This window comes from Electrophorus electricus, chromosome 26 (assembly GCF_013358815.1).
Source record: "Electrophorus electricus isolate fEleEle1 chromosome 26, fEleEle1.pri, whole genome shotgun sequence".
NCBI classification, from domain to species: domain Eukaryota; kingdom Metazoa; phylum Chordata; class Actinopteri; order Gymnotiformes; family Gymnotidae; genus Electrophorus; species Electrophorus electricus.
Genome location: NC_049560.1, coordinates 4400552 through 4412494, shown reverse-complemented (window position 1 = coordinate 4412494; position 11943 = coordinate 4400552). Strand labels below are relative to the sequence as shown.

The following is an 11943-nucleotide window of genomic DNA, read 5'->3' as shown; positions in this document are numbered from 1 at the left end:
TGACATGACCGGTCAAGCAGGTGATGCACAACATTACCTCCATAGTGGACGAGACCAGGCCAAACATTCCAGTCTCCAGTGGCGGTCCCTCCGGATACGGATAGCTCTGCCCATCCATGGAAGGCGAAGCAGAGAGGGAAGGCATCAGGCATAGAGCATGATGGCCAATACCAGCGAGGCACGCGTGGTGGCTCAGCGCCTCATGCTTGCCATGTCCTGAACACACAAACAAGACACAAGAACTATCAACAAGAACAGTGAAGTGGTACTTTACTTTACTTGGCTGAAGTGGAGTCGCTTAGTCTTCTGTTCTTTTAATTTATGTGCAGGGGATTAGACCTTCACCGCTAAAAGGATCAAGTGCTACTACACAGTGAATGTCAGATTTGCGAAAACCTGGTCACTCATTATGAAAGTGGCAAAACTTTAGCCTGGAGAACCAGGGAAGGAGGCAACTAAACATCTGACACCTTGGGCATTAAGACCTGTATTATATTTCACTCAGTGTGCAGTGCCTGGAAGCTTGAAGCAAAGGAAGAGACACCTTCAAGGAAATTTCACATAATTACAGACACTCATCAAATTACACACAACAAGCACCCACCCACACAGATCAGGGCTTTGTGCAGCCCAAGTTAGGTTTCCTTTGACATGATGTGTGATTGTGTACTGAGGACTTCTATTAAACATGAAGAAAGAATAGTTAATTTGAAGAAGCACATCAACACCCTGTAGTTTCTGTGATAGCTGAATTTGTTCCATATTCCTGACGTCAGAATGTTTCACTTCTATAAGAATAATTTACTGAATGTAACCTTTTAAATTAAAACTAAGCTAAAATAATTGTTTTAAATTAATCATTAGTCAACAGAGGTATACATTTTAATTATAGAACAACTGTCCATATTTATAGAGTACTTTTCATTTTAGTACAAACTCCTGAAGTATAAAAAACAAAATAAAATTAATAAATACTGTTCACATACATTTAAAATCATTAACTTAAACAAAAACATTTATTTATTTACTCTCTTCCAAAATCCCCAGTACAGCTCAGGGCTGAACATGGTAGTGGAGGGCTTAAAAGAGTGTTTCCCCAGTTCTCCTTCAGCAGCAGCCAACGGCAACAGAGCCCAACATTCTGATTCTGCTTTCTGCCTTTACCAGATTCTAGTTTGTGACTCCGGAGTTAAGCCCAAAATCTACCAAGCCACTCCAGAAACTTTCTTCTGTGTCTCCCCCACACAAGCCTGAACAACAGCGAACACCCAAAAAAAAAAAAACAAACAAACAAAAAAAAACTTAAAACTCCAATCAAGTCTCGCTGGAGCTTTGTCAAATGCAGAAACACATGCGTGTTTCTGCCTGCAGCAGTTAACACATCACAGCACCCAGGTGTCCATGTTTCCTGGTGACCAGGCCAAACTTCAGTTCAGTGCAATCAATAGACTAATGATCATATTCATGGGCTTCAGAATGAGCTCTTCCTGTAAAGAGCCATCATCATTACTGGGAAAGCAGCGAAGCAAATACAGTCAGACCCAGAACTGTGGCCACTCCTGAGAAAGATGAACGAAGTAGCTGCATGAAATAAGCTGCTGAAAGCACAAACAAAACACTGATATCGAAGCGCAAGAGGAAATGAATCATTTTTATTCTAATACAGCAGTCTGAACATCAAAAGCTTTTAAAACAAGTGTTTCTCCTTAAAAAAACATTATTTCTGATTATGGCATTTTATTAAGCTAATATTTTAAACAAATGCTTTGCTCAAGAGGAATTAGTTAGACTCACAGGGGGATAATAAAGCCTTAATCATAGGTTTAAACTATACTGAGTGTTTATTCAGTGAGTTTGTTGATCAACCATGTCAGGTCATATAATAATGTCAAGTGACATGATCAGGATCAAGTGTTCACCAATTTGATCTTATTTAATTTTTAATTTTAACATTTAATTGGTCTTATTAAACATTATACCTTGCATGTTAGTATCTACTGTAAGCTCTAGCTTAACAACATTTTTGTATCTTTACAAGGAAAGGTACTCTGATGCCACCCTGTCCACTTTGGGGATATCTGATCATGAATGATGTGAAATTGTAACCTACAGCTGTGGGCAGTAAAACAGATAAAAACAATGTTCTATCAATACAGGTGCTACTTCACCAGCACAACAGGCAAGGTAAAACCAGGACTTCTACTGCACACTCAAACCACAACGTTTTCCAGTTATTTGAAGTACTTGCGTGTGCCTGGAGAGACGAATGAGGACGAAGGATGGTGAGGTTCATTCCGGGTCAAAAACTCTCCCTCTTGCATGAATCATTCGAATTGCTTTAAGGCTGTACTTGGTGCCCTAGGTGTCCGTTTCTGGGTGGCCTGGAACCGAGGCTGTGTAGTAGAGTGGGAATATTTCCTGACCCCATATCCAGCCCTGGCAGATGGCGGCCTCCTCTAAAATGCTTGTCTGCTTCCTTTCTGATTTCTGAGTTACCCAACACTCTCATACTTCAAAGCCAACACACAGAGAAGTACAGAGAAACTCCCAATACTGACACAGTATACAAGTGTGAATTACACATTTCTGGTTTATAAAAAAGGAATGACATGTAGCTGTTGTTTCAAGAGGACTGGTTCGAGTTTTTAAAAGCTCATTCTTTGTTTCGAATTCAGATTGGTAGGGTTCCCCCCCAGTTTACTTCTTTTCCACTCCAGCGCTAATCCCCGTCCTCACATTCTGATATTTCACAATGAGTGTGGGTAGGCAGCTGGAGCACATGGAAGTCATCCAGGGAGTGTGACTCGGGTAATCTCTGCTGTCCTGACTCAGAGCGCCTAGCAACAGCCAGCCGTGGTGAAACCGAACTCTTTTAAGAGGGGAGAAAGCAGGTCTTGCAAAACACAGAGCACTCAGTCTGACAAATATACGAACCAGGGGATCGAGCAAAGAATAGGACCAGCATTTCACATTTGCATGCGTTTCTCAACTGGATACTCAATGGAATTAACTTTTTTAAAAGATATTTTATTTCGACAGCTGTGCAATTAAACTACACTGCAGTTACTCACCTGGAATATTCTTTTGAGATATCTATCTTATACAGAACGCCCCCAACCAGTTTCATGAAGACTGCAAGCTATTAGGAATATTTTAAACATGAGATGCAGGTTGGGTTTCTCTTCCTCTGTCTATTCCACATGCTTCACTAGTTTCAGTAAACTTGCGAAAGATATTAATATTACCACCAGAGGACTAGGCATGATCTCTTAAAATTTATTGCATTTCACAAGCCACCAACGACTTAAAAGTCCTGTAATACCACATGAGCAAGTATATCTGTTTGGCCACAGATGATATAATACAACCACACATCTTGTAAAATACTATGACAAATTAATCAAGAGATTAAAATTTCATGAAGGGAATAACTTACTTCACAGTCTAGCAGTAGTAGCACAATTCAAAATACTGAAAAATTAATGAGATATTTTTTTAAATGGTGCCCATCTTATTCAGTGGCAGAAGCAAATAGACACTAATCACAGATGTCAGACTATGATGGAACGTAACAGATTGCCGCAGGCTTACAGCAAGTGATTACAATTATGGCATTTAGCTGACACTTTTATCCAAAGCCACTTACAATTAATACTGAATACAACCTTGCTCAGGGGCTCAACAGTGGAGCTTGAATCGGCTTGAACTGATTACTACTCAGGTACCTTAACCTCTGAGCCACCACTGCCAGATTAACAGCTCACATGTAAATGGAAGGAAACAGCACAAAAACTTCGTATTCTAAACTGCATAATTCATTAATCAGTTATATCATCAACATATTTTCTATATAATTTTTTTTTTATTATAGACACAAAAGTCTTATTATATGAGAAAATCAGCTAATAACGGCATATAAGTTTTAAAGCACTTTATTTTAAGATCTTTTTCAGCCATCTTCGTTTCTGTAGTTAGACTCTGCGACATCCGGGCTGGAATATTGTCCATTAAAAACAAATAATCAAAAATAAATCAACAATACGTCATGGTGAGTCACAACTTTAATTACACTGAGGAGAAGGAAAGAACACCGTGATGGTTAAATGATGATGTGTGCTACAGTACTTGGAGCTAGACATGCTAAGCCCAGAAAACATGACTGAGGTAAAGGCTCCCTACTACTAGTGCATGGATACTACTGCTCAGTGACGTCAGAACAGAGATTACACATCTGCATTTAGAGAAACACCACCTCATCTATGCCCTTTTACGTTATCCCTCCTCTCTCACTGGTCTATGCATGGCTTTACTGTCAGCCTCCAGCCAACGCGAGCCTGACCTTGAAGCAGCTGCTCAGTGAGTGACGTCGCCTCTTGGCTCCCAAAACCCAAACACATCCCAACAGAGCCTGGTGCTCGGTCTGATGCTGTATGTCGCACGCGTGACTGTGTGCTCTTTCCAGCTGTGATTAGATGGCAAGGGCACAATCGCATTCTAAATTTGGCGTTTGGCTCCAAAACAAGCATGATGTTCCTGGAAAAGGCTGTGAGGTTCAGCTGAACACTCCAGGCAAACAATAAACTGCATGTCAGTGCACTGAGGGGCATGTATGCAGGTCCACTTTTGTTAGTCAACAAATGAGCATTGTTTTTCTGCTGGTTTGCAATAACTTAACATAGCTGTTTAAGGAACTACTGAAAAACAAACAAACAAAAAACCCTTGTCCTCAGGAATATAACAACACCCCCACTAATTGTATACCTTTCTTGGGACTCATCATTCCTGATAGGCTACCTTTCAGCAGGTGCTTAAACCAGGTTTGGGGCAAAGGATTTACAATATTTACATTTACCTGATGCTTTTATCCAAAGCAACTTACAATTGTGACTGAGTATAAGTTGAGCAATTGAGGGTTAAGGGCCTTGCTCAAGGGCCCAATAGCAGCAATTTGGCAGTGATGAGGCTTGAACCAGCAAACTTCCGATTACAAGTCAATTACTTTAAACACTGAGCTACCATTGCCCTACCTTATATTAAGCTACCATATGTGCTTAACAGCATTTTGGCGAAAGAAAACCATTAAATCATTAGCCAAAAACAGGATGTCACTTTAATGAAAAGGAATAAGTTTGAAAATGACACACTGAGCATTTGTAAATGGCTGGTTTATGTGAGCAAAACCTTTACAGGTATTTTTTCTTGTTTAACTGAAAACTAACAGTGAAACCAAATATTTTCCTAACTTTTGATGAGCAGTGTACAGAACTGAGAAGGTTGAGGAGTTAGATAAAGAATGTTTTATTCTAAAGTTTGGAACGACTAAAAGAAAGTTAAAAAGAGTTGAGAGATCCAATTACGAGGTACACAGCTACATAATGGTAGTACTTAACGCAAAGTGTGGAATCCCTAGTATCACATTCAGAAGCAGGATGTTCTGTGGTCGCTAACTGAACCCCAGGAGGTAATCTGACGTATTTCTGTTATTTATGAGTGTCTCATGATGACACATTTTAGTTGTTTATCGGAATAACAAACATTTGAGTGGAAAATGTTAAACAATCAAATGACTTCTCCTATGAGAAAGTACACTTTTAAGTTTTATATATTAACTGTGCGCACCCACCCCATCCCTCATTATAATCACTCGGCCTTAAAAGCTACTGTTCAAGTTTTCCACAGGTTTGCAGTGGTCTAAGTAGGCTTGTAAATAATGATAATATAGGGTAGCAGGCTAAACAATGTTAAAGCCATAGTTAAGTAGTGGTTAAGTTTGCCACAGGAAGATTCATTTTTAACATGCAGATACTGTTCCATACCTACGCCAAGAACAAAAAAATTACAATGTGTTCCAGAACCTACACATCCGGTTTTTTTATTGTTTAAATTTTTTATAAACTCTCAATAGTTTTAATTAAGCACTGACAAAATTTCCAAATCCAGTCTTAGGGAACCCCAGACAGTCCACATTTTGCTCCATCCCAGCTTGTAACACACCTGAATCAAGCAACTGAGTACACTGAAGTCCTAATACAGTTGTGTTTGGAGCTCAATGCAAAAATGAGGACCATCTGAGGGTCCACAAGGACTGGATTAGAATACTATGCACTAGACGAATTGGTCAGTCATTGATGACATTTGAAGGGGTTCTATGGAACATGACGGTAAGAGCCTCACCCGAGCAGACCTTGGGAAAACTGTGGATGCACCACTGCAAACGTGAGGGGTTTCAGCCCAGATAGCTTGGAATTCCAAATTCCTCACGTGAACACCCACAACTAATACCCCAGGATTTTCAGATATGTTTAACAGATTATGTTTTGTAATGAAAAGTTTTGAAATTCTTAATTACTTATTAATTTAAGTAGGCTTGTATCATGTGCAGCACTGTAGTGCATGTCCATTCTAAGCCAGACTCTCTATGATCACTTCTAGGTCATTTCTGCCATTGCCTCATCATAAAGAAATTTCTCTGTGAATTCCAAACAATGTAGCATAAGCAGACACAGCAACGCTTACTGCCACAATAATGAATGAACATGTAGCCTGAAAAATCATCTTTTTTACTTCCCCTGCTGCGAAACACTAGCAGAGCAGCATTCATTCCACACAGCCTCCAAGGGTGTACCACTAGCACAGGTGCTAACCAGATCTAGTTGCAATGCCGTACCGTAGCTGGCCTCTGCCACATCGATATGACCCATGACATTAAGTCTTTCTTCCAGCTCCGAGTAGATCCCCCTGATGAGATACTCCGTACTCTTCAAAGACAGGGAGACGGCTCCACAATCCAGACCAGTTTACTCACATTTACATTCTTTTTCTCTGCAGATCCAAATCTCTGTTAGAAACTTATCTGTGAAAAATCATGACATTTCCAAGCCAGGACTATGAATGGATTTCAATAAAACTGATTATCTAAAACAACACAACCAAGATAAAACAAATGTACAAATCCCTTCTAATTATCTGCCAGAAGAAGCTAAGTTGGACAGGTTCACACCAAAGCTGTAGCTACTGTTTTAACAAAATACTGTGATCATTTAGAGCAATACTGTAATTGCAACTGCAATTAACATTTACCTGTATGTTGTGATACATAATCAAATTACAGTGTGCTACAATAGATAGGATTTCTTTAGCCTTAGTAAGTCCTTTTTTGTCAAAACAATACTAGTAGAACAATTCATGCTGACCGGTAACCAGTGCAATCAAAGCAGATACAATGACACTTTAGGTTCTTCAACATGAGTAATTAAAATTTCATGCACATGCAATAATGACATTTTCCAAATAACTAACCAAAGAAGCTGAAAAAGCATTTCGTAAACATTGTTTAAAAAAGTACTATATAAATAAAAAGTGATCGAGTATAACAATTTAGACCAGCATAACGTACACGTGAAACAATAATAAACTCGGTGGATTTCAGGTCCTGTGCAAAGCTAACTCACATAGAGGGATCCACACCATGGGGTCGGCGCAGTGGCATTCACACAACAGCAGTATCCATTTCCTGCTTCACACATGAACCATTACCTTATAAAAGCTGAGTTCCAGGAACAGAAAAACAGACAAAGCTATTACACGGCGAAGGCCGCCTCCTTCTCCATCACTGGACATTTTTCACTCTGTAGCCTGTAAGGGCTTAAATGGGATTTATTACTGGCCAGTGGAGTGGGGAGGGGGCGCCACGGACAGGGACAGCCCTGCAGCCCATGGAGTACACGTAACAGAGCCAGGAAGAAGCTCAGAGTGGAAAGGGGTCATCAGCAGCAAGCACGCCTGCCTGCTCTGTCTAGTACTGCAACACAAATATGGCGCGAGAGGAAACACTAAAGAGAACTTGATCAACACGAGGAGCAGAATATACACTGTTGGCTACATATGCAGTATTTTTTTCAGTGCCTTCAAAAACAAATGACACCACACAACATCGTCGTCTCCCTGTCTGTCTACCAAAGGCGAGCGGTAACACCCAGTGATGTGAACCCTCAAGAGGAGAGGAAAAAGAGGACTGAAATCATGCAACAATCAACTGCAAAAGGAAAATTATTTGGACAGTTAAGAGGGGAGGGGAGTAATTAAACATTATAATCTGTTTATTCATCTTCTGAAAATCAGCTTTCATCAAACGGTTAAGCCAGTTAACGGTGTTGCTTCCACAGCATGACTCAACATTGACAGTTTACTGGTTGCCAAGGCAATCTGATTCCCAAAAGTGGCCTTTTTTTCGTTTTTATAAATTGAGAAAAGATAATAATCCCAATTTAAATAATACATAAATAAATACATTTTATATATACACACACACATCCACACACACACACACACACACAAACTTACTTCTCTGTTGCCCTTAATGGACGTTGCAGGATGGGTTTCAGACACATGCACACCATCGGGACAAGACTAGGACCTCTAGAAAGTTGGACTAGACGTGTTCAAGGAAACACGATTCAGAATCATTTAGGATAAGCACTGACAAACATGGCACCTCGAACACGGCTATTTGGAAGTTGAAGGCCACAAATCAGGCAATACTGTGGAAACTTTTAAACAATGTACAGGGTGCTACTTTACTTCATCTGTTGCATACCCAAATTAAAGAACAGACCTGATTTGATGTGGCTGGAAAACAAAAGATCTGATCAGGCTTACAGAAAGTCAGCCTAGTTAGCCTATTATGATTTAGTCTATAAAACAATGTTGCAGATGTGGAATCTCAATGTTGTGAAGTCATTATGATTTTTTTTAAATTTTTTTTAACAATGGGACTTGATACAGCAATTAAAAATATAGAAATCCTGAAAAGTTTTGCTTTAATAATTACTATATAATGTTAGTGTTTCGTTATATAACTGCAGCAAATAGTTACAGTGTCTTAATTACTCCGAATGCTGCCTGTTAACAATAGCAACCATACTGTCAGCTTTGTCAATCAAAACCTGATGGCTGGTTACCAAGTGTAGGAAACATGTTTAAAGGTTAGCATGGAGTCCTGTACCAGGGCTTCCAAATCTTTTGCAATTTTTTTTTTTTTAAAGAAAAGAAAAAGATTATTTTGAATCTGCTAGAATAAGAATCTGTCAGTACAAATACTGGCATTTTTCAAGATATTGACTGACAAACTCAATAAACTATGTGGTTTATGAAGCCAAAAATATGTATCTTTCACTCAGTGCAAATACATAATAGCAATTCTTTTAGGGAAATTGAAATAAGACTGTGTTTGGTTAGATTTTTTTCATATAGGTCATTTTCATTGAGACCATGTATACACAATTATTTGTAAATTCATCAATATTGCAGTTATGCCTCTACCTAACAAGTGAAGACAAAATTAATCCATTCCTAACAGTAATACATCCGCGGAGATGAAATTAAATGCTTCAAGGTATAAACAGTGCTAAAGAAACAGGCCATGAACTGGCTATGCCAAACCAAACTCCTACTGAGCAGACTGTCAAATCAAAGGTGCCCACATGTTATAAGCAATTACAGATAAGTTATAAGCAATCCTCAGAATACATATGAGTACATACTGTTACTGTCACTGTTAAAGCCAAAACAATGGATTTCAGAACAAAAATACAGAAGCCTCAATACTGTTTTCTAGAATACTGGAAGGGATTGAAGGAATGTTTCTAATTCTATTCATGGACAGCTCTCTGAATGCAAAAACATTGCCACAAAAACATATTTATCTGTTTTTGAATTGTTAATTAATGTTTCCATTGCTCCTGAAGAACAACAAGAGTACAACCATCAAAATAAAGCATATAAATAAATCAGTTACAATAGACATAAGAACTGTTTTAGCAAAATCATGCATCTCCAACTGTGTTACTCTTAAATTAGCAATGAAAATAATCAGTGGTCATTAGAAAAATGCATGACAGGCAAATCTGAAATATCATCTACCTAAAAACCAAAAAAAGAGACAAGAACCTTAGACTTCAGGGGAGGCAATACTTGGCTTTTGTTTAAATTATATTACACAATCAACCAAACAAGAGTATCTTAGAAAATACACTGTCCATGGAGATTACTGGATGACAAGATCATTTGAAGATAAAATAATTTCTGTCTGGAAAATGCAAAAATTGTTCAATGTCAATCTGCCTTTTTTAAGACAAAGCTTCTTGACTTCTCTTAACACCATAACAGAATGATTTAGGAATGTAATGACAAACCAGTGACCAGGGGCCTGAAATCCACTGCAAACAACAAAAACCAGGAACCCTTTTACATTTACCCACATCAAAACAAACCTGCAGATTTTTGAGACTGTTCTTACTGAAATGATTCATGACAACTTTTAGAAATAAAAGTGTCTAAAAATAAATACATTCACAAGGGAAACGAGAGAATGGGGCAGTTGTTTCTAGAAGCCCAAACCCAAAACAACAGTCTGACATGGGCAGCCTGAGGGATCCAGATTTCCATGTTCCGTCAGCACATCCCAAAGTCCTGAATCACCCCGTCAGTCTTTCCTTTCCTCTACCCACAAGCTGAGACAAGTCCTGCCCTTTCTTTCTGACTGGCGCAAACGTATCGCTTTCTGTTTCAAACGCTAAACCGTATATATAATTTATGTTGTTTTAAACATTATATTAAACCTGGATCTACAGTCAGCTGATTGTATCAACTTAATATCATAGCTGGTCAGCCAGCCAAGTTAGATAACCTAGGTTAGCTAAGGATGTTACTAGGTTAGCTATATCACTATTTATCTCTAGTTTCCTCTTTAGCAATGATATGCGAGGACGTCACCTGATCTTAGTTCAGTGAAATTACAGTTCTCATGGCGGCTTTGTCAGAAATCAAGCATATTTTGATAACTCGCTTTTAGTTAATACCCAGAGTGGACCGTTTCCTTTTGTTTGCCATATTAGCTAGCGTTAGCGAACCAGTTTAACCAAGTTAGCGATACGTTAGTTAGCTAGCTAGAGTTAGCCAGCGTTAACTTATTCGAGCTAATGTTTGATCCCAAACACTTATTTATCCAGCTAAAGGCCGATGTCATAACTTTTTTAAAGCGGTACAAGGATAATCAACGTAGTCAACAAGTTTTAAAGAGTTTGTCCAATAACAATATATATAACATAAGTTAAGCGCGGAGAAGCTCTCTCGCTGAACTTTCATCATATTGCCAAAGATCTTTGACAAGGCAACGTCTCTTGTCAGTTAGGAGCGTTAACCTAGCGATAATCAGACCAGTGTCAGATAATCATCAGACCAGTGACACCAGTCTGGATTCCGTCAGTGTTGGTGAGAGCAAGAAAGTTACCTTGGATAAGACCCTCCGGTTAACCTCTTGGTCACAATGCCCGGACGTCTAATCAATTCTCTCGGATATGACCCGATGGGGGGGGGGGAAAAAAACCCAATCCTTTCTTCTTTCTCAAAGGGTAGACAGCTAGCTTGCTACCCACTTTTTGTTTTGTTTTGTTTTTATCTCAGTTTATAATAACGACGACAAGGCCATTTTGAACTGAAAGTCGATACTTCCGCGGTTGTCAGAGCAGCTCGCGCCTCCGCTGAGAGGAGGCACCGTTCGCGCGATCTCCGCGAGCTTGACAGCCAACGCAACTGATGGAAATTTCAGGGAAGTTACAAACTGGATAAAGAAGGGAAGGGGTGGGGCAGGCGCCGGAGAACGTGTAGGTGCGCCAGTTTACGTAGCTGTCCGGTTAGAAAAAGTGGAATCTTTCCTTTGACTTTTCATTGGATTAGATAAAAGACAGACGCATGCGTTCGTGTAGAAGAAAGAAAGAAAAAAACAAAAACAACACAGGTAGATCAGCCGTATAAAACCCTCAGAATGAAGACAAGAAATACGCAACGCTGCCTTAATAGTAAAGCAAACCGTAAGGAAGCAAAAGATAGTAAAGGAGATTACGCGGTCAGTCCATCTCAGGCGGAGATGTGTCTTGGTCGCCA

The 11943-nt window shown here is 39.3% G+C and overlaps 1 protein-coding gene across 1 annotated transcript in view; it reads right to left on the bottom strand.

Annotated features, from left to right (window-relative positions):
- si:ch73-63e15.2 (protein strawberry notch homolog 2) overlaps positions 1-11575 on the bottom strand; it is a 44479-nt gene extending 32904 nt beyond the window's left edge. Inside the window, exons 1-2 of the mRNA XM_027008151.2 lie at positions 11291-11575; positions 38-216 (exon numbers count right to left, since the gene is read on the bottom strand). Of these exons, the coding sequence (XP_026863952.2) occupies positions 38-145 (108 nt within the window). The 5' untranslated portion in view covers positions 146-216; positions 11291-11575. The remainder of the gene's footprint in view (positions 1-37; positions 217-11290) is intronic.
- Positions 11576-11943: the final 368 nt, after the last annotated feature.